Source organism: Rana temporaria, chromosome 7, assembly GCF_905171775.1.
Source record: "Rana temporaria chromosome 7, aRanTem1.1, whole genome shotgun sequence".
Lineage (NCBI taxonomy): Eukaryota > Metazoa > Chordata > Amphibia > Anura > Ranidae > Rana > Rana temporaria.
In genome coordinates, this window is record NC_053495.1 from 197,313,677 (window position 1) to 197,337,585 (window position 23,909).

General features: G+C 42.5%; 1 protein-coding gene across 3 annotated transcripts in view; it reads right to left on the minus strand.

The window, feature by feature from the left end:
- Nucleotides 1–668: 668 nt before the first annotated feature.
- RAVER2 (ribonucleoprotein, PTB binding 2) overlaps nt 669–23,909 on the minus strand; it is a 60,351-nt gene continuing 37,110 nt past the window's right edge. The window contains exons 7-14 of one of the 3 annotated variants that reach the window (XM_040360770.1): nt 17,316–17,417; nt 17,139–17,229; nt 12,276–12,421; nt 10,207–10,303; nt 7,466–7,587; nt 7,299–7,376; nt 3,978–4,088; nt 669–1,127 (exon numbers count right to left, since the gene is read on the minus strand). In XM_040360770.1, the coding sequence (XP_040216704.1) occupies nt 993–1,127; nt 3,978–4,088; nt 7,299–7,376; nt 7,466–7,587; nt 10,207–10,303; nt 12,276–12,421; nt 17,139–17,229; nt 17,316–17,417 (882 nt within the window). In that variant the 3' untranslated portion in view covers nt 669–992. Of the gene's footprint in view, nt 1,128–3,977; nt 4,092–7,298; nt 7,377–7,465; nt 7,588–10,206; nt 10,304–12,275; nt 12,422–17,138; nt 17,230–17,315; nt 17,418–23,909 lie in introns of all 3 variants that reach the window. The other 2 variants (XM_040360769.1, XM_040360768.1) reach the window with 2 other exon arrangements.

Sequence of the window (23,909 nt, forward strand, 5' to 3'; positions counted from 1 at the left end):
TTCCCCTTCCCTCGCCAGGACGGACTGCCATTCCCCCTTCTCTGCCAGGACAGACTGCCACTCTTCACATTCCCCCCACCAAGGAGTAAGAGAAGGAAAATAGAGAATACATGTAAGGGAGAGGAAAAGATTGGTAGGAACAAAGAAAAGCGGAGAGAAAGAACAAGAAAGGCGGCTAGAGAGAGGGATGGGAGGGAAACAAAATGTAATAAAATTAGCATAGAGCGAGATAAAAGGGAAAGAAAGGAGAACAAGAAGAGACTGAGTGGTACATCCCAAAATGTACTATAAGGGGTTTAAATACTGAACGAGTGGAAGTGACTCAAGAAGGGATAAATTTTAGTCCGTGGGTTAGGGGCGCAAATTACTAGTCTTGCCTTGGGTGCTGACAACCCACGCTACGAAAATAATTTCACCGTTCAAGGGGTCACGGCACTAGAGAGGTTGAGAACCACTGACCTACAATATATGGCCAGACCCCATCCCTCCAAAATGATTGGGTTCAATTGTTTCCAGTGGAGGATACTGTGAATTCTACAGCATGCAACTATACATTTCCAAACTTGGAACAGTAAAGGTTCTTCCCCCAAAATGTGGTCACAACAGGATCGTGTACAAAGCCAAAACAAAAAAATGTGCACATGAACAGAGACCACATGGACCAATTCTAAAAGTAGACCTTCTATATTTATTTTTTTATTATTGCTTGATATTTACAAAATAAACTGAAATGTGTGCAGGCCATAGCAAGAATATAACAAATGAAACCAATTATTTCTTTCAACCAAGACACAGCTAAGGGTAGAAAATATCTAAAAATCTTCAGGAAGATTGTGACCGTTTCATACATCAATTCAGCCTGAGTGACCTTAGATTTTTGTTTTAGGCAAATACAACTGACTCGGCGCCAGACTAAGATGGCTTTGCAGAGACACGAGAACCCAGGTTGTGCATCTTTGGGTGTGTGTGATGATTTGGAACAAAGATAAATATTAATAAACCTTTTTCCTCTTAATATAAGAGTCAGCGTAGCTGTCCCCAGACGTCGGAGTGTATTGCTGTGTGTATCCGATGGTGCCGACCTCTGGGCTGGAGAGAATGTACGGCCTTTTCTCAGTGCTGATCGTCTGGGAAAAATGAAGACAAAATATCACATCGTAAATTAATATATTTATTTTTCAAGGGACTATCTGAGCAAACACCATTAACTGCTTGCCGACCTGCCGCCCTCATTTTACGTCGGCTCTCTCGCAGGCCACTAGGGGCGCGTGATCGCCACCGGGCACCCGCGATTGCTTGTTACAGAGCGGGGACCGGGAGCTGTGTGTGTAAACACACAGCTCCCGGTCCTGTCAGGGGGGGGGGGGGGGGGGGGGGAATGCTGATCCTCTGTTCATACAATGTATGAACAGAAGATCGGTCATTTCCCCTAGTGAGGGCCCCCCCCTACAGTTAGAACACACCCAGGGACATACTTAACCCTTTCCTCGCCCCCTAGTGTTAACCCCTTCACTGCCATTTTTATAGTAATCCAATGCATTTTTATAACACTGATCGCTATAAAAATGCCAATGGTCCCAAAAATGTGTCAAAAGTGTCCGCCATAATGTCGCAGTACCGAAAAAAAATGGCTGATCGCCGCCATTAGTAGTAAAAAAAAAAAAAAATATTAATAAAAAATGCCATAAAAATACCCCCTATTTTGTAAACGCTATAACTTTTGCGCAAACCAATCAATAAACGCTTATTGCGATTTTTTTTGACGAAAAATAGGTAGAATACGTATTGACCTAAACTGAGGGAAAAAAATATGTTTTTTATATATTTTTGGGGGATATTTATTACAACAAAAAGTAAAAAATATTCATATTTTTCAAAATTGTCGTTCTATTTTTGTTTATAGCGCAAGAACGAAGAACCGTAGAGGTGATCAAATACCACCAAAAGAAAGCTCTAATTGTGGGGGGAAAAAAACGCCAATTTTGTTTGGGAGCAACATCACACGACCACGCAATTGTCATTTAAAGCGATGCAGTGCCGAATCGCAAAAGGTGCTCTGGTCTTTGGGCAGCAATATAGACCGGTAGTTGGGGGGGGGGGGGGGGGGGCGCAAAGTAGATCCTCCAGCCTAGCCCCAAGAGATGCTACTGTGGGATACAAAGGAAGGTCTTAAGCCTTGTACACATGATCAGATTTCCATGGGACAAATCTGTGGATTTTCGTCTGAAGGGCGTTGGCCATGAACGTGTTTTGCATACAGATGGCAGAACTTTTTCAGCCAACATTCACAAAACTATGTTGTTTCTGCTCTTTAGCGCCACCCTTTGGGCAATTTCTGCCAATATTGTGCTATGGTTAGCATTTCTTCTGAGCATGTGTGTTTGTAATTTAGATTATTTTTTTTTCCGATGAACACACGATCGGAAAAATCCAACAACTGTCTGGTGGAGCATACAGACGGACAGATTTTCCGACAAAATCCATCCATCATGCATTTGTTGTCGGAAAATCTGATAGTGTGGACGAGGCTAAAAAGACACACATTTAATGAAGGAATTTGAAATGAAAAAATTAAATAAATTTAAATCAATAGTAGTGGCGTTGCCCAATGTAAAGCGCTGCACAAACCGTTGGTGCTATATAAATCCTGTATAATAAATAATCGTGACTAATTTGGACTAAAGACGGCTCTGGACTGATTCTGACAGTTACTGTTATTAGGTGGTTCCAAGGGTAAGTGGCAGGACAGCTGTTCCCCTCAATCTGTATATTCTCACACGATTAATAAATTTGCTTTTTTTTTTTCCACATTTTATTTAAGAAAAAGATTTAAAAAAAAACACACACACACGCTATACTGGCAAATAGGAATGGGCTCAGGTGTGTTCGGGATCCTAATCCCAACCCACCAGGAAGCTGACACTGCACACCACTAATCACAGGCAGCGAGACATTTTCAGGTCTAGGAAATGTCTCACTGCCTGTGATTAGTGGTGTGCAGTGTTGGCTTCCTGGCAGAATCAAGCAGGTAGTGGTGTGCAGTGTAGGCTTCCTGGCGGAATCAGGCAGGTAGTGGTGTGCAGTGTAGGCTTCCTGGCGGAATCAGGCAGGTAGTGGTGTGCAGTGTTGGCTTCCTGGCAGAATCAGGCAGGTAGTGGTGTGCAGTGTAGGCTTCCTGGCAGAATCAGGCAGGTAGTGGTGTGCAGTGTAGGCTTCCTGGCGGAATCAGGCAGGTAGTGGTGTGCAGTGTTGGCTTCCTGGCAGAATCAGGCAGGTAGTGGTGTGCAGTGTAGGCTTCCTGGCGGAATCAGGCAGGTGTGCGACAAAAGAACTGCATTTTATAGTGAAAAATGTAATCTCAACTCTTCTAAATACCGAATTGGGGGATTTGTCCTGCCTGCCAAAGAATGTATAGGTCTGCTTCTCTCAGGCCCACCCCCCCCCAAAAAGCCACCTGTATAATAAAGAGAATATTCATATATTTACTTACCTTTCTGGTGGCCCATGTAAAGAAAAGCCGTTGCTTCCTTGCACCCATACCACTGCAGACATCTGACATCACTGCAGAAGGTACGAGTCAGCAGAAACATAGAAAGTGACAGCAGAAAAAGACTAAGTGGTCCATCCCTTTGCAACAGGAGGAACCACAGCAACCAGCAAATAAACATTTGATTCAAAACCAAATGCTTGCAGTGGCTTTTCCTTGCATGGGCCATCCAAAGGCAAGTAAATGCTCCTTTTACAGGTAGCCCTTTTTGAGGGGAAAAAAGTGATTCTGTGGTGACAGAGTCACTAAGTGACCAATTCAGAATACAGATAAGCAGGTCCAAATTTTCCCCGATATGCCTGCTTGTTCTGGGTCTGTGACTCAAAGTACTGAGGCCAGAGAGTTGGCATTACTGCCAGGCAGCCAGCTTTTTTAGAAAACATCTTACTTTAACACACAAGTATACTTTATACTGGTACCATAACCCTACCTTATCTACAGACAGTGCAGATCCAACCTGGTACGAGGCTTGTGCATTTGTGTAGTATGTGGGTGGAGCCTGTACATAGGCGCTATATTCTCCGTAACCCAGCGTGGAAGACTGCTGTGGACAGTGCGAAAAATTAGAAAACGGTTACTTTGCCATTTCTGACAAAGAAATGAGATGTTATACTCCATAATAAAAAAAAAAAATCTCTCTTTCTGCTGCCGTCTGGTATAAGTCCCCTGCCTGCTCCCAACATAGCAACAGATGTAAAGATAAATATAGATTGTCAAAAATGTCCACCCACACCGCGCACAGAAATTATACACGCTGAGCGCTCAAAACACATTTGAGGGAACGAAAAAGCATACAAACAGCTTCCTGCTAAATAGGAATGAAGTGCGAAACGGATGCACTTTTGGTTGGCCTTCTATTAGTACATCTTTGGTCTTGGGGTCAGAAATGACACTGTACTAAAAACTTCCACCTGACCAGGTTTAAAGGAGAAGTTCACTTAGGGCTCTTTCACACGGAGCGGACCGTTTCCGGGTCCGCTCCGTGTGTCTCCGTCGGCTCAGCGGGGATCCCCGCTCAGCTGTCGGCGGATAGGGCGGTCCCCGCACACAGTGCAGGGACCGCCCTGTCTCTGCTCCGCTGTCCCCTATGGGGAACCTGATGCAGACGGACCGTCTGTCCGTCTGCAACAGTTCCGCTCCGCTGAACGGAAGAAAAATAGGGTTTCTTCCGTTCGGAAAAGCGGATCCCGACTGACGCGGACGCTAGCGGATGCTCCATCCGCTAACGGACGCGTTCCCATAGGGATTCATTACAAGTCCGTTAACGGACTTGTAATGAGCGGACGAACGGTCCGCTAGTGTGAAAGGACCCTTACTGTAATAAAAGGTAGAATTTAAACTAGAATTTACTTGCAGGTAAAAAAAATAGCATTCATAATTTTTGTAGTAGGAGCCTGTAAAGCATTGCACCAGCGATCAACAGATTGCCGATTACATGCAGATCTCCAGCACACTTGTCAGTGTATCTGCTTGTCGGTGCTGACAGGAAGACTCAATGGACTACCACAGCGCTGTGGTACTTCATAGATAATTACAAGCCAACAGCCGCCAAGGATGTCGACATGTCCGCTGACACCACCTGCTATCCCATCCTCTCCGCCAAATACTGACGGATGGAGGTTTTATTATCGGATAAGATGAAAAACAGACAGGTGGTCCGTTTTCATTCGATCTCCCCATACAAGGGAGTACGGGACTCAGACAGGTCCATCTCTTCACAGTGAGCGGACATGGAACTGTCACCTACTTAGTGCATCGATCCCCAGCTGAGCAATGTAGAGTCCGTCAAATGGACAAGCCCATGTGAAAGGGTCCTTTTATAAAAAAAAAAAAAAAAAAAAAAAAAAAAAGAAGAAGAAGGAGGACCTCGTTTAGTAGTTCCAGTTCGACATACTGCAGGAGCAGTCAAAAAGAGAAACCCCTATGGTGGACTTTTAAGGCACATAAAGTTAGAGTATTTTAGTAAAGAAAATGTATTTAGCATATTGAATAAAACATTTATTCAACATGCTAAATAAACCATTTTCTTTACTAAAATACTCTTTATATACTCTAACTTTATGTGCCTTAAAAGTCCACCATAGGGGTTTTTCTTTGAATATTGGATGCGGCACTTTAACCACTTCCCCACCGAGCCATTGTAAAAGGACGTCGGCGGGGACCTCTCGTCCTTCAGACTGGAAGTCATATGACGTCCTGTCTTCTCCGGCCGCTAGGGGGGCGCGCGCGCTGCCGCATTCCTCGGTGCCCGCGATGTCCGCCGGGCACCCGCGATTACCCGCAATCACGGCAGGACCATGGATCTGTGTGTGTAAACACAAATCCATGTCCTGTCAGCGGTGAGGAGACTGATGTGTGTTCCCAGTACAGAGGAACACACATCGATCTCCTCCCCCAGTCAGTCCCCCCTAACAGTTAGAACACACTTTAGGGAACATATTTAACCCCTTCAGCGCCCCCTAGTGTTAACCCATTTTCTGCCAGTCACATTTACACAGTAATCAGTGCAGTTTTATAGCACTAATTGCTGTGTAAATGTGAATGGCCCCAAAAATGTGTCCGAAATGTCCGCCGCAATGTCACGGTCACAAAAAAAAAAAAAAAAAAAAGCCATAATTCTATTTTCTATTTTTTAGACGCTAGAACTTTTGCGCAAACCGATCAAATACGCTTATTGCGTTTTTTTTTTTTTTTTACCAAAAATATGTAGAATAAGTATCGGTCTAAACTGAGGGAAAAAAATGTTTTTCTTTTAAAAATATATATTTATTAAATCAAAAAGTAAAAAATAGTGTTTTTTTTTCAAAATTGACGCTCTTCTTTTGTTTATAGCGCAAAAAATAACAACCGCAGAGGTGATCAAATACCACCAAAAGAAAGCTCTATTTGTGGGGGAAAAAAAGGGTGACAATTTTGTTTGGGAGCCACGTCGCACGACTGCGCAATTGTCATTCAAATGTGATGAAAACTAAAAGTTGGTCTGGGCAGGAAGGGGGTGAAAATGCCCTGTATGGAAGTGGTTACACGTATAAAAATTACCATTCCATATCGCCACTAAATGAAGCAGGACGGGACCTATGACATCATTTGTCTTCTACATACAATGCCGTTTTACCATCTGTACACCAGTCATTCGACAACATTTCACAGCTTTAAAGCGGTTGTATAGCCCCAAATTTGTATTTATTTTTTACTCACCTGTAAGGCAAAAGGCAAAATGAGCCAGTATGCACTGCATACTAGCTCATTAGGAAATACTTCACTTAGAAAGAGGCGTCGGTAACTCACCTGGTCCACGCCGAGGTAGCCAACATGTTGCCTCGGTTTGTCTTCCGGGTATCGCGGCTCAAGCACTGTGAGTGGCTGGAGCCACGATGTCGTCACTCCCGCGCAGGAGACTTTTTTCCGGCAAGGTCCGGCGTCTGCAGGGGGCCTTCAGCCGAGAATCTCCTGTGCGTATGCGCCGCTGCAGTCAGCGGCTCATTGTGAGGGGAATAGCTCCTAAACTGTAAAGGTTTCGATTTTTTTTTTTTTCCTACAGGTAAGCCTTAGTATAGGTTTACCTGAAGGTAAAAGTTACAAAAAAAAGGACTATACAACCACTTTAATCAGGTTAGTCGAGGAAATACACCTATGCACATGCGCAGCTCCGTGTACATTCAATAGAAAACTGCAAGCAGGCAAGTATGGATAACTGCAGAAGAGACAAAGCATGTCCCATTACAAAAATAATGAACTGTTTTCCCCTCACCTGACTGCTATCCCCAGGAACATCTGCCTGGGTACTGCTGTATCCTGAATATTGATCATACCACTGCTGAATAGCCTCCTGCAACAGAAACAAACAGAACATTTAATCAGCCTCTGTGTACTCACTGATACAGACAGAGAAAGCCAGTGTGAGGTGGAATAAGCTACCTGAGAGTAATCCCCGTATTGCTGGCTGTAGGAGAAATAGTTCTCTAAACCCGGCTGTCCTGTGGAGTCCTGAGATAATAAGCCATCCATTGCATGAGCCTGGACACCTCGAGGAGGCATTCCTGAACATAAAATAAAACAGACAAATAAGTTTCATTTATAGAACAAACAATTCAGACACCTGTTACAAAGCTCCACCTCGCTACCCTTTCAGGAGCCATGTCACACTAGCAATCCAGCTGCAGGCGACTCCCCAGAGCAAACCGTTACCCGTCACCATGCGCACCACTTCCCTGCCAGCTAGATGGAGTTGTTACTGCATTTCGGTCAGTGACAGCTCACTCATCTGGACAGTGAGGAAGCGAGGATTGGAAACAGGCGAGTATTTGCTCCGAAGAGTGTTTTTAGTAGCCGTCAGTGACAAAATCCATAGTGTGACATGGCCCTTAGAAATATTTCATGAAGGACACAAACATTGCACCCAGAGTCCTAAAAGCACAGATGGCCCAGAGTGCCATAAGAAACCATGTAGAACAGAGGCTTTTATGCCTCATTTACACTTGTGGTTGGAGAGCCATAAAAAAAATGTGCAGTTGAGTTGTGTTTTTACCGCACCCCCTCATTAAAGGCAGAGGAAGGGGGGATGTAAATACGCTGCGGTGCTTTACAGCTCACCAAACGCGCCATTCAATGCACACAGCTTGCAGTACACTGCTGCAGGGTTTAGGGGTATAAAATAGGTGGTGAGAAGGAGATAGAACATCGCCTCACCAACTGTCAAATGCTGTCTGACGAGCAATCCGTTTGCGGATCGCACTTCAGAGGGCATCATAGCATGTGTAAAGAAGGCCTTACATAAGCAGTTACATACTAGCAATTATTGCCCATGGAACTACATCTGTGTCCTACAACAGCGCTTAACCACTTGCTGACAAGACTTTTCCTGGAGCCCTTTGTTTACAAGTTTAAATTAGGATTTTTTGCTCGAAAATTACTTAAAAAGGCGTATGTGCCATAAAATATTGCAACGAACGCCATTTTATTCTCTAGGATCTCTGCTAAAAAAGTGTGTGCGCGCGCATATATATATATATATATATATATATATATATAAATAATCACACACACACACTTTTTAGCAGAGATCCTAGAGAATAAAATGGCGTTCGTTGCAATATTTTATGGCTCTTTTTTGGGAATATTACACTTTAATGGGAAAAAAACAAACACACACCCCCAAAGTTAGCCCACATTTTGTGTATAATGTGAAAGACGTTACTAAGCGCTGCGCAAACTGTTGGCGCTATATAAATCCTGTATAATAATAATAATACCCCAAGTAAATACAGTGCCTTAAAAAGGTATCCATATCCCTTGGAATTTTCCACATTTTGTCATGTTACAACCAAAAATATAAATGTATTTTATGTGATAGACCAACACAAAGTGACACATAATTGTGAATTAAAAATTATAAATGTTTTCACATATTTATTTGTAAAAAATGTTGAAAAAGTGTGGCTAGTTGCTGCCAGAAAAGTATGACGTATATATACTGTCGGTGGCAGTGTTGCCAACCGTCCGTATTTTTACGGACAGTTCGTAAAAACGGGCACTTTTTTCCCCGTCCGTAAATGTCTGTGGTTGCGGGAATGTGCCAGTAAAAATAGCCGAGATCGGTTCGGTTCGGAACTGCGCATGGAGATTGGAGGCAGGGGGTGATGGTGGCTGCGGTGGCACCGCAGAGGGGGATGGAGGCAGGGGGAGATTGGAGGCAGGGGGTGTTAGTGGCAGGGGGTGATTGAAGACAGGAGGTGTTGGTGGCACTGCAGAGGGTGGGGGATGGAGACGGGTTTTTGGTGGCACCGCAAAGGGGGATGGAGGCAGGGGACGATGGAGGCAGGGAGATATTGGAGGCATGGGGAGATTGTGGCACCGCAGGGGGTGTTGGTGGCAGAGGGGGTTGGTGGCAGAGGGGGATGGCGGCATGTAATTTGCCCTTATTATATTGAAAATAACAAATATTTTTTTTTTTACCTTAATATCTACCTTAAATCACATTGCTATTTGCCTAGCGTACTTGTTTGTAGCCTAAAAACTGAAATTTGCACCTAAAAATGTAATTTAGCAACTTTTGTGAAATGCCAGTAAAAACGTGGCTGCGCCAGTAAATTTCGGGTGTCGTGCCAGTAAATTTCAATCTGGTAGGTTGGCAACACTGGTGGGTGGTCGTCTGCAAGTGGTTAAGCTGGTCGTATGTTATACAATTTTCTTATTCAATATACTTTCAAGTTGTATGCAATCAGGCAGGCCCTTGAACTACATAGTTGAAAGAGTTTAGGTTTTACCTCATATTATATGATTTTGGTAAATCTAAAAAGGAAAATGTACAATGTATGTCCAGCCTTAGAATTGAATTGCACACAGCTGCTGCTCCTCCATCCAACAGCCATCATTATGTGCTTACAATCATTGCATCAAATCTACATGCTAAGCAGCAACAAAAGGCACCAAGTGCAACAAAAGGTAGGTGATCAAAGTTATGCAATGGTAAAGACTTTTAAAATGTGTTTTAGGAGATTAAAAAAAATAAAAAAAAGTTTAGATTTATTAACCATTCCATGTTATAAATCTAAGCAAGCCATATTATACCGATTAGCAAGCTTTCTCCTATGTGCCCAAGTGATGAACTCCCTACCCGTGACCCAAGTTCTATGATTTACCAGCAATACAGAACTTACCAGGCAACACGCTTGCCAGATTCAAGTAAGGATTAGTGCTGAGCCGATAGTCCCTCGGTGGCTCTCCCAACAGCGATGTCTGGTTACTCATCTTGTTCTGCAAAAGAGACAAACTTCAGAAAAACACAGAACCTTACACAATCTTTTGCAAGTATGAGCAAACCCTTGACACCCCAACAACTGAGGAAACACAGTGTAGTATTGTAGCCACATATTTTTTAAAAAAAAATAAAATTAAGACCCCTTAGCTACAATCCCAGTGTGCAAGCAGCTTCTTTGCAGCTCTTTAGGAGCGGTGTATACTCCGCTCCAAAAACGCCCCTGCCCATTGAAATCAATAAGCAGCGCTGCCGAACCGCTGGCAAAGCATCGCTTTTAACACTTTTTCGGCCGCTAGCGGGGGTATATAAAATAAATACTAATGTGTTTGGAGTATGTATTGCTTTGTATGCTCTCCCTACAGAGTGACACCTGTAAAACAGTAAGTACAAGAGCGAGAGCGCACAGTGTTAATTTAGTCGACAAACAAGCAAAACATTCGTCGACTAAATGAATACTATTTTAGTCGACTAAAACAATTGAGATGACTAAAATGGGACTAAAACTAAAATGGCATTTTAGGCAAAAGACATACGGCCGTTTTTCGGGTTCTAAAAAATGACTTTTTTTATGTCATTAAAAACGATTGTGTGTGGGCTCCAGAGCATTTTTCACGATCTAAAAAACTGGCTAATTTTTTTTCGAACATGCTCTATTTTTTCACGTCGTTTTTAACGTTGTCGTTTTTAAGGTTGTAAAAAATGGTCGTGTGTGAGCTTTAACGACATGAAAAAAACGTGCATGCTCAAAAGCAGGTTATGAGGCGGGAGCGCTCGTTATGGTAAAACTACCGTTCGTAATGGAGCAAGCACATTCATCACGCTGTAACAGACAAAAAAGCGCAAATCATCTTTTACTAACACGAAAGCAGCCCAAAGGGTGGCACCATCCGCATGGAACTTCCCCTTTATATTGCCGTTGTACGTCACCGCGTTTTGCTAGAGCATTTTTTTCCCCACAATCGTGTGTAGGCAAGACCGTTTTAATGATCAGGTTGAAAAACACGTTGTTTTTTCTAGACCCTTAAAAACGTCATTTTTTAGAAACCGAAAAACGGTCGTGTGTATGCGGCATAAGACTAAAACTAAATTTAAATTTGACTTCAAAATTACCATTGGTCTGTAGTGCATGTTCATACCTCAATGCCATAAATAATAACAAATGAGATTTTTTCACTCCAGCAGTATATAGTGAGTTTGGAAATTGTATAGAAATGTTAAATAATGCATTACAAATTAATTATACCCATTAGATTTTAGACTACTAAAATTCGTTTTCGTCAACTAAAATGTACTGGAGATTTAGTCTAATAAATACGACTAAAATGAACACTGGAGCACACCAGAGAAAATCACTCTCCCTATGATGCTCTCTCTCTGGCACAATGGGAAGAGCACCAAGAAAGCAAGAGTGCACAAGGGAAGAAGCAGCAGTGTCAGAGTGCCAAATAGGGCAAGGGAGGACTAGAGAGAAAGGAGTCGAGAAAGAGAGCAAGTATGAAAGAAAGCAGGGGGGGCCATCAGAGAGAAAGGGACAGGTAGTGCCAAAGAGAAAAGGGCGAGGGAGCACAAGGGGGAGCCAGAGCGGGAGGGTGAAAAAGAACAAAAATGGATAAGAGCGCAAGAGGAAGAGGGGGATAAAAGAAAAAAAAAAAAAAGAAGAGGGAGTGAGACACTGATTTTCAACAAGTTTTGTAAAATCAGCCAGAGAACGCGCGATAGGAAGAGAAAACAAATTAATAAAAATTTGTAAATTGTATTCAGCAATTACATTATGGAGGGTACCTGGTTTCATAAATCATCATATACCACACACTTTAGCATTGGCCTTCCTTCAGGATATGAAAAGGAATTCAAGGGAATGAATGAGCTCCATTCTTCTACCTCAGGCACACTTTTGCAGAAATGGATTTTGGAAGGCGTGGCCAAATATTTTGCAGTTTCATAAAACACATAAAACACAGTTCTCACCAAGTTTGAAGTGTCCAGGGTACCAGCATATGATTGTCCACCCAGAAGAGATCCATCGCTCAGAGTCAGTGCAGACTGGTTATCTTGGGCTAGCCGGGATAGTGACGCGCTTAATTGCTGATTATGCAGGTACGGCAACAAGTCTGCTGGGAGTAATACAATACAAACACAAATAAAATGCCAGTCTGAAAACTAAAACTATGATAAACTTACTTGCCAACATACTACAACAATACAGTAAGCACCATGGATTACAAATGACCAGATATTACATTAACATTTTCCTTGTAATTTTTTCTTAAAAGATGGGGGGGGGGGGGGGGGGGTTTAAGATGAATACTTACCTAGGGGGATGCTGCATCTGTCCTCTAAGGCCCCTTTCACATTGAGGCGTTTTTCATGTGGTACAGCGCTAAAAATAGCGCTGCTATACTGCATGAAAAAATCATAGCCTGAAGGCTTTCACACTGAAGCGGTGCGGTAGCAGGACCGGTCCAAAAGTCCTGCTAGTCGCATCTTTGGAGCGGTATAGGAGCGGGGTGTTTACCGCGCCTTCCCATTGAAATCAATGGGAAACCACGGTAATACCGCCCGCAATGCAGGCGGTATTAAACCTTTTCCACCCGCTAGCGGGGGTTAAAACCTCACCGCTAGCGCCCGAATAACGCTGTAAATACGTCGGTATAGCAGCGCTAAAAATAGCGCAGCTATACCATCACCGCACCTCCGCTTCCCAATTTGAAAGCAGCCTAACACTGGGAAACAAGCAACTGCGGTCTGTAAACAAGGCATGGATCCTGTGTTGCTGCAAAGAAGGGACATGGATCCATGTCTTCCCCTAGTGAAAGCATCTCCCACACTATACTAAATCACTGGCTAGGAACACAGTAAACCCTTTTTTAGCACTGATCACCATATTCCTGTCACTGGTCCCCAAAAAGTGTCAGCTAGAGTCAGAATGTCTACTGCAATATTGCCGATTATCCTTTTTACTAGTAATGGCGGCAAACAAAAACCAAAAAAAAAAAGAAACACTATCTCATAGTTTGTAGAGGCTTATTGGGAGTTTTGTTTTTTTACCAAAAAACACACACACACACACACACACACACACACACTTTATATATTTTTTTAGATGGTCTGTCTTTGTTTAGAGTGCAAAAAAAAAAAAAATGCACAGGGGATCAAATACCACCAATTTTGATGTTTAGGTTTTATAACCACTTAACATCAGACGTGGCTGCAAAATGGGCAGAGATGAGTGAACAGTCGCTGATCCAGACCAAGAATAGAGAAAAGGAGTTATGAACAATTAAAAATTACCTAACCCAATGCATCCCCCCCACACCCCTCTATTTCAGCAGTGACTTGGTTACACACATTATACAATGTAGCAATTGTAGTCTACCCCAAACAGATAGGACTTCATTTGGTGAGATACATATTATTGAGAATAATTAGTGGAAAAAGAAAGAAAGAAAGAAAAAAAGAAGGAAAGAAAGAAAAAAAGAAAAAAAGAAGAAGAAGGAAAGAAAGAAAGAAAGAAAGAAAGAAAAAAAGGAAGAAAGAAAGGAAGAAAAAAAAGAAAGAAAGGAAGAAAAAAAAGAAAGAAAGGAAGAAAAAAAAGAAAGAAAGGAAGAAAAAAAAGAAAGAAAGGAAGAAAAAAAAGAAAGAAAGGAAGAAAAAAGAGAAAGAAAGGAAGAAAAAAGAGAAAGAAAGGAAGAAAAAAAAGAAAGAAAGGAAGAAAAAAGAAAGGAAGAAAAAAGAAAGAAAGAAAGGAAAAAAAAATAATAATTGCTGCCCACCCCATCCTCCTCCCCCCCTTTCTCTTTCCTACTTCTCACTCCCCCAGATTGAAAGCCGTGTTTCACCTCTGCTTCCCACCCCCCACCCCCCCCCCCCCCCCCCCCCCCCCCTCCAATAGTCCTAGATTCCAAATGGTTTGCCAGGATTTTTTTTTTTTTTTTTTTTTTTTTTTTTTTTTAACACCCCCGTTCATATTATTTATAAGACAAATTCTAGAAAAATATATCTGGTTATCACTACAGAAAACTGGTTTAGCTCCCTTATACGATACATGTATATTTTGGTTATTATGGCACACTGTCAAGTTACATAGTTATGTCCAAGACTAAACTTGTGACATGTGTTCATTATAGAGACTCCATCTGTCCAGAAGTAAGGAGACTTTGTTCATTTTATGCATGTGATGAAACCCATTAATAAATAATGATAGAAATACATCACCACATTAGTAAGATTTTTATGTACTGTAGCGGAAAGTGAACAAATGCATTTTACTTTAATACAAGCTTTTATTACCCTTTCAAAGCTACATTGCAACACACAGGGGGAGAATAAACAGTTTGCGCAAATAGCATAACATTCGGAGTCCATTCACACTTGGCATAAAAAAAGCTGTTTGTACAGGCATTTTGCCTTTTTTTTTTTTTTTTTTTTTTTTTTAACGCTTGTAGAAGCAGCTCATTTACAGGCATATTTTCAGAGGAGTCTTAAGCAGAAAAAAACCTCAGAATCCTGTTTATTAAAAGGAGCTTTCGGAGAAAAAAAAATAAAAACTAATTTGCATAAATGTGGCATTTAGGAGCTTTTGGCGTTTAAGAGCAGAGGGCAATGTTTAAAATAATAATAAAAACCTTCTAAAAAAGGCAAATGCCCATTAATTCTTGTGAAAACTCTTGTTTAATATGAGCCATCATGAGCATTTTTTCTGCCGCAGGTTCTGGCAATATTTCTCCCCAACGTACCCCAAGACCCCTTTCACACTTGGGGGGGTTTTCAGGTGCTTTAGCATTAAAGAAAGGGCCTGAAAGTAGCTGCATCTGCAATCCCAATGTGAAAGCCTGAGTACTTTCACTGCACTTGCAGGGCGTAAAAAAAAAAAAAAAAAAAAAGTCCTGCAAGCAGCTTCTTGCAGCGCTTTAGGAGCGTTAAATACACGGCTCTTAAAGCGCCGCTTCCAATTGAGGGGATTTTTTTTTACTGCCAAAGCGCCTGAAAAACGCCCAGCGTGAAAGGGGTCTTGGCGGAGCCTTACCAGCACTTTCCGGGCGCTGGCAGTGTGAAAGGGCTCTGAAAGCACTTGGAATTGCAGATGAGGCGTCTTTCAGGCGCTTTTTTTTTTTAAACACCAAAATCGCCAGAAAAATGCCCCAGTGTGAAAGGGGTCTAAGTTGGGTTAAAAGAGCAAAAATTAGCACAATTTAGTCACTGCGATTTATTTATTTTTTATAAATTTGCAATGACTAGAACTTTGAATGACGTTGCGTTCACTTTTGCAAGCATGTGACACTTACACAGTACATGGAAATAGCATTCCAAATTATCAGATGTCATATTCACACAGTATATTTTATCTATTTTTGTTCAAACACTTTCATTTTTGTGGGGGGGGTCTGGATCTGGTCAGTAGAGACCTCACCCAGACACCCAATGCAGCTTAAAAGAGGTTGTAAAGGTACAATTTTTTTCTCCTAAATAGCTTCCTTTACCTTAGTGCAGACCTCCTTCACTTACCTCATCCTTCCATTTTGCTTTTAAATGTCCTTATTTCTTCTGAGAAATCCTCACTTCCTGTTCTTCTGTCTGTAACTCCACACAGTAATGCAAGGCTTTCTCCCTGGTGTGGAGTGTCGTGCTCGCCCCCTCCCCTCCAGGACTCTTGCACGCATTCGTCACTCACAAGTGACTTCTTCAGGACCTGAAGAAGTCACTTCTGAGTGATGAATGCGTGCAAGAGTCCTGTTCAAAGAGGTACCGGATGTGATGTCAGCGAGTCCGCCACTTGTTTTTTATATGCTGTATTTTAAAACTACCTTTGTGAGTACCTAGTGTATAAGTTTTTATACCATTACATTTCTCCTACGTTATTACGCTTGGTGCTTTCCTTTATCTTTCTGTGTGAAAACCATTGCCACCTCCAACGGCCTGAAATTTCGTTGCTGCACTTATGCATATAGAGTTGTTTTATGCTGTTACCTTACAGCAGTAAGGTAAGGGGACATCTGCACTACTTTTAAGGAAATTGGAACCCTTCCCGGGCAAGCACTATATGTTTGGACACTTGGCACCAGAACTTTATTACATGCGTTCCAGTAGTGTTTAGCCTGCTGCTCCTGCATGAACACTTATGCTGTTTTCACTGTTTATATGTTTGCCATCACCATGTGTATAGTTTAGTAGCCTTCTGGCTCTAGCAGCGCCTGCGGTCTTATTCACCTAGCACTATTGTGTTCACCTTGGATTTGTTAATATGCATCACTGAAGTCATGTACCGTTAAACTGTTTAGATGCACTTATTTCATTTTTGGATCTAGCACTGTATTTATGAGATTTATATTATTATTTCCTATCCCTACAGCGCAGCACTATTTTTTATTCATTACGGTGTGGAGTTACAGACAGAAGAACAGGAAGTGAGGATTTCTCAGAAGAAATAAGGACATTTAAAAGCAAAATGGAAGGATGAGGTAAGTGAAGGAGGACTGCACTAAGGTAAAGGAAGCCATTTAGGGGAAAAAAATAAAAATTGTACCTTTACAACCCCTTTAACAGCAACAGATAGTGCCTACAATCAGATAACAAAATTACTGCGATCTCTGCACAGTTATTCTTAAATTGCTTATAGTCACAACAGTCTATTAGGTTTATATTAAATTCATGCTCTGTACACATAATGGAAACCCAACCCATATCTGTACAGAGCAGGACGTGAGAATACAAGTATGAACAGACCACAGTGAATCATCAAGTTCTTCAGGCAACTACAAGTTATACATTATTACTGAACACTTGTAGAGCTACCTCTGCTAAAAAAAAAAAAACTATGAAAACCAGTATTACTTTTTTGCGGGGCCTCCACCGATCCCGTCTGCGCTGTCCCCATGGCAGACTGTAAGATGGAGCCCGGAGCTTCTCCCAGCAGGCCGGGTTTCTAGAACCAATGAGAACAGGTTATAATTCAGGTGATTACTGACCGGAAGGAAAGAAATACGTGCGCATGCACATGCATTTACTTACACTGTTATTAGACTGTCCACCCTTGAGCTGGAGAAGCTGCTGATGGGCCGCCTGTAAATGGGAGTAGTTCTGAAGAAGGTGGTTACCTGCCAGACTTGGTTTCTGTGGGCAGAGAAGACAATGGATTTATAAACCAGGATCTCTATTCCCCGCGCACCCTCTCCAAATTTCTTTAGACCCACTAGATACAGAAAATGTCTCTATACCATGTGTGCCCAACAAATATGGTACAGTTATAAGGAAACACTACAGCGTACACAGAGTACACGCAAAGAATCCAACCATGTAAAAGCTTGAAGAGGAACTGCAGTCTGGTCACATAATTTGTAATAAAAACATCTTTGCCATTCTGAAGCTTCCCTCCAACCACTTTGCAGATTATTTTATATGTACTGGGATTCTGTACTTGAGAAAATATGCTGTAGAAATCTCCCTCCACTGAGTCTGGCTGCATCCATTTTAACTGTGGGCAGCTGAAGCTGCTGCCTGTTCACTTCCTGGATACATACATACACAAACCTCTCTAGCGCTGAAGCTCTCATTGGCCCTCTTGTGACTCACCCCCCCTCCCTACCTGGCAAACTCTCACAAGAGTGAGAGAGTGCTGTGCATGATGTGATAAGCCTAGGCTAATGAGCAGACAAGGAGGAAGTGGGCTGTATAGGCATTTAGGCTCCATGCACACTGGAATAAAAAAACGTTGCTTCTACAGGAGTTTTGTGTTCTGCCTGTAGAAGCAACTCAATGTTATCCTATGTGTCCATACACATTAGGACGTTTAGGAAAAGTGATTGTCACCGGCGCAAAAATAAGTTCTAAATAATACTATATTGACCTGCTGCAGTGCTGTATAAACCTTCTATGAGGTTTAGGTGAAAAAATTAAAAAGGTCTTGGTACTACGCTGGTATAATAATGTGATATCAAAAACCATACACATTAGGACGTTTACAGGCATATTTTTGAGAACAACGTTTAGAGGCAGGAAAAAAAAAACCTTATTCGCGTTTCCGATTGGAGCTCACTGGCAGAAAAAATGTATAACTCTCCTAAACTCATCTAGACTTTGTACAAAAAATGCTCTTTATGGAAGTTGTTTATTGCAAAAAGAACAGACGTTTTTTTAAGCCCAGTGTGCATGGAGCCTTACTGGCAGAAAAAAAAATGTTTTACTATCCAAAGTTAAAACAAGGGCAAAAGATTTAATAGATGGAAAGATGAATAAAAAAATAATAAAAAAAATGGACTAAAGGTCTGCTTTAAGTCCAGGTTTTATATTCCACCCTTATTTGGGGGTGTAACATGAAACATGATCACATACCCTGGTGCACTCCCACCTGAATCATGGGGTACATCTCCCTGGAGAACCCGGTCCATTTTCATCCCAGCGGGCTGTGTCCACGTCCACTCTGCATGAGCGGAGCAGACACAGACCTGTTTTCTGTGCTGACCCCATGATGGGTGTACAAATGACAACCTCAGCCTAGACTCCAACCAGGCCATGCACCTAAATGTGTTTTACTGCGCCCCTCGGAGCTTAGCTAGGACTAAGCTCTGAGGGGGGGGGGAATGAAACCCGTTGGGGCGTGGCCAGTTTGGAGTCTAGGCTGAGGTTGCCATTCATACACTCACCATAGGGACAGCACGGATGTGCGACTCCAGGGAGTCCTTTCTTAATTACCACCGATTATGGGAGCTGGGACGAGCTCCCTCCCTTGTCACACCCAGCGGCGGATGTTTGGGTATCACAACCCGCTTCAACAAGCTTGAGCTGCGCACACACACAGCAGTTTAGGATTGCACGGGCCTTTCATCTGCCTGCTCAGTGGGGATCGGCAGAGCGATATACCGCTGAGCAGGTAGATCGATCCACCGGCAGTCAGTCTTTCTGAAAGAGGCCTTATTTTGTGCCCCGGTGACAATTGTTACCAGGACAAATATAGAAGACCTTCTCTTTTTTTTTTAAAGATATTTTTATTAGGTTTAAGACAAACCAACAAACAGAAAAACATACAAAAAAAAAAAAACACCAGACAACCTGGTCATAAACGTCAGGCAATACATATAGAAGACCTTCTCAGCAGACACACAGATAAATTGATGTTGGGACTTGTCCTCTTTACCCAAACAAAGAAGAAAAAGAAAAGTTCTGACTTTAGATTTGCCGTATTCTAATGGGTTACCTTTATAATCTTTATTTCTATTCACAAAAGTCCTATTTGTTAAGGTGTGATGCTTTCAGACAAAGTACATAAGATAGGGAAAGTGTCTAATCCTTTGCAATGCTATCCTAAAAAAAAATTACCAAAAAAACCCCTTTGGCTTTAGATGCACTTCAAATAATCAGGTCAGTCCCATTCAGTGAAGATAACAAAATAATCCGCCAACCAAGTGACACAAGAACTCTGACAGGGTCTCATTTACGCAGACATAATGAAACGTTTTATCTTTCTTTTTTTTTATCCTCTCAACTTCTTATACTCTGAACTACTTGTGATCAACCCATTAGCAGAAGAGACACTTTGTGCCAGGCATTTCTGAAACCCGCTGACAGCACAAGGGCAGCTGGACGTAATGCCTCTCACATGTTACTGGAACGATGCTGAGAAATTACAAAAAAAAAACACAAAATATATCATTGTGTTCCCTCTCCCCCCCCCCCCCCCCCCCCCCCCCAACTTCCCTGTTTCTTTCCCCTCCCCAGTTCTCATTTTCCTGATGGAAATTATATTGTGCCAGGTAGGTTTTTTTTTTTGGACGATTCCTGCGCAATAAAAAAAAAAAAAAAAAAAAAAAAAGATGTAAACGCGAATTTGCATATATTTTTTCATTTCCATTAATAGCATCTCATTCCTAGCTTCAAGCTCATCTTCAACCACAAATGTTGCAGAGTGATGCAATAGAATAATTTCTTCCCTCAGATGCCCGCCGTGGGCCCACAGAAGTGGGAAGAAATCCATCTGTGCATGTGCATGTGCCGCTGTGCGGAAGAGAGGCTCCGGGGGGGCTGTGCAATGGTGGAAAGACCCGAGCAGACACAGGGGGAGCTGAAAGCTCTCCAATTATAATAAACGTGCCAGCAAATCAATTTGCAAAGATGGTTTTGGCCCATTTTTAATCTGTATAAAAAGATGTTCAGGAGAGTGGCCCCCCTGCTGCACAGAATAAATGACAGGTCCCCCCTGCTGAAGAAGTCCAGGCCCCAGGACGTAACGAGTATAGGGGCGGAGCCTAGCTTGTGACATCATCCTGCAGCCATCTTTATTAAACAGCTGAGTGGTGAGACTGGTGTGTAAAGATATTGCTGAGGAGTTCCATGAAGGGCCGTTTTTAGAACTTTGTGCCATTTTATCTTGTGTTTTTAACTCTTTGCTAGTAATATTAAAACTTTACGAAGAGCACTATATTAATAATTTTTTCTGTCATATAATCTGCACTTAACCTGCGGGTCCTAGAGAAATGGAGAGCCGTTTTCCAGTTTCCTGCACTAGTCCAAAGATGGGCAAAAATAAAAGCGCCATGTGACTTCATATCTCAAGATGTCAAACAAGGAGGAGAGCGTATAGTCATCTCAGGTGGTGGAGTACACACGTCACCATGGAGTTTTCATTCACAGAAGAGCAAAGATATTTCACCCATTACACGTTGGTGATTAGACTCATACTGGGACTTCTCCACTTTATCTTAAAGTGGTTCTACAAGGCTCAAGTTTTTTTGCCTTCATGTATTCTATGCATGAAGGTAAAAAAAACCTGTGTGCAGCAGTACCCCTTAAAAGGGTCACTAAAGGATTTTTTTTTTTTTTGCTGAAATGACCGTTTACAGGGTATAGAGACATAATAGTTAACGGATTCCTTTTAAAAATGTTTAAAAATAGATAACAAAACAATCATATAATGTACCTCTAGTTTAATTTCGTTTTTGCTGTTTCCTGCTTCTCTGATGTACAGAGACAAAGAGTCAATAGAGGGCAGTGAAGCTTTGTAAAACGAAACTGGATTGGTGCTGACACACAGTAATCACACCTCCTTGATTAGTCACCACAGAGAGAAATCTCCCAGTACTGTGGTTATCAGGAAACAGACAACCAGGAAGTGTCCAGAACAGAGAGGATTTACAGCAACATCAAAGCAAAAACGAACAATGAGGACATGAAACCAGGACTGCAGTAAGGTAAAGGAAGCTATTTAGCTAAAAAAAATGTTTTCCTTTAGTGACCCTTTAATACTTATCTGAGCCCCATTGCGATACAGCGATGCGCATGAGAGCCTCGGCTCTCCCTCCTCATTGGCTGAGACAGCAGCAGGAGCCATTGGCCCCTGCGGCTGTCAATTATAGCCAGTGAAGGGGGCCGGGCCGAGCCACGACTGTGTGTGAATGGACATGCAGAGCAGCAGCTCGGGAGCAAACCTGCTTGGGTGCGCCCATAACCAAGCTGTTGGGAAGGTGCCACAAGCACCGGCAGGGGACTTAAGAGGGGGGGGGGGGATCAGAGCTGCTGTATGCAAAACCACCTCACCGAGCAGGCAAGTATAATTTTTTTTTTATTATTATTTTGGAGTTGCACTATATTTATACTTTTTATAGGCACCCTGAATATACATCACTGAAACACTGTAAACACAGCCTTTAAAGCAGAATTAAATCATGGTGGGGCAGCCTGCGTACACTTACACAATGTGACAGTTCCCTCTGAATGCATTCCTGCCAAGTGATGCAAGGTCCAAGCTCTTGGCATCCACTCCAATCCCTGCCGGTGCCATGCCATTTTTTTTTTCTCCTTCTGGGTACATCATCTTACTTCTTCCATTAGGCAGGAACTGATGATGCAACTCCCGCGCATGCAAGCTGGCGTTACATTATCTCAGCGCCCAGCCCCATTTCTGCCATCTTACAGATGCCAGGACTGTACACATGCACTACAGTTAGTATGCAATTAACATATGGCTACTAGATAAATGGAAAATTACATATGGCAGAAAAGACGGATACATTCTCTATCCAAAAAAAAAAAAAAAAACAACTGCTGACGAATTTGTGTTTTAAAAGTTAACTTCTGCTCTAAAAGACAATTGGACTAGAAAAAAAAAAAAAAAAAAAAAAGCTGTGAATGTCTATGAAAAGACATTAACATCCCTGTTTAAAATAAAAACTAAGTCCTGAGTCTGATACCTTTTTCCCCCCTTCTTGCTTTCCTCTCTTCCTTTCACCAGATGAGACTTGTCATTGGGGATTGTCACCCCTTAGAGGACAGCTTGGCAATAACAGCAATGTTTGCTTTGACTTTCCTACTGTTCCTCAGTTTTGGCTCATTTTATTGCTAAATATACATTGCCTATTTGTACTTCTACTTAAATGTGACTGTTTAGCTCCACCCCGGTATGGGCAAACGTTAAGCTTATGTTTACTCTGAAAATTCAATACATTGAAACAGAAAATAAAAAATTTTTGCCCAGAGATCAGCTTTAAAGCGGAGCTCCACCCTAAAGTGGAACTCCCGCTGATCGGAACCCTCCCCCCTCCGGTGTCACATTTGACACCTTTCAGGGGGGAGGGGGGTGCAGATACCTGTCTAGAGACAGGTATTTGCACCCACTTCCGGCCACACAGTCTCTAGCAGACTGCGGGCATGACGTCACCTCCCCCCCCCCCCCCCCCGTTGTGTTCTGGGGGAACACTCAGCTCCCAGTACACAGCGGGAGCCAATCGGCAGGCGTAGCGCGACTCGCGCATGCGCCGTAGGGAACCGGGCAGTGAAGCAAGAGTGACGAGCGATCCTCTGCTGTGGACGGCGCTGGACTCCAGAACAGGTAAGTGTCCTAATATTAAAAGTCAGCAGCTGCAGTATTTTAATATCTTTTTTTCAGTGGACACCCGCTTTAACCGCAGCAATCAAAAAACACCCCTCTATGCTGCAGAATTGCTTAAAGGGGTTGTAAAGTAACCATTTTTTTCCCTAAATAGCTTCCTTTACCTTAGTGCAGTCCTCCTTCACTTACCTCATCCTTCTTTCATTTTGCTTTTAAATGTCCTTATTTCTTCTGTCTAACTCACCACAGTAATGCAAGGCTTTCTCCCTGGTGTGGAGTTTTGCGCTCGCCCCCTCCCTTGGACTACAGGAGAGTCAGGACACCCACTAACACACAGCTCCTTTATCTGCAATGTAGAGAGCGTCCTGACTCTCCTGTAGGGGCGAGCATGACACTCCACACCAGGGAGAAAGCCTTGCATTACTGTGTGGAGCAACAGACAGAAGAACAGGAAGTGAGGATTTCTCAGAAGAAATAAGGACATTTAAAAGCAAAATGGAAGGATGAGGTAAGTGAAGGAGGACTGCACTAAGGTAAAGGAAGCTATTTAGGGGGGGGATTGTACCTTTACAGCCCCTTTGTTTTTTGTTTTGTTTTTTTAGACGTGTTAAAAAAATAGGCACAAGACTGAATTCTGACTCCTCCCATAACAGTGGCTGCAACATTGGGTGAGAACCCTTTGCGATTTATGGCCGAGGAGTGCCAGGGGCAAGGTACAACAAAGCCACACTGGAAATGGCTAGAGCCTTGGTCCAGTGACAATATAATGTGCAAAGCAAATTCAG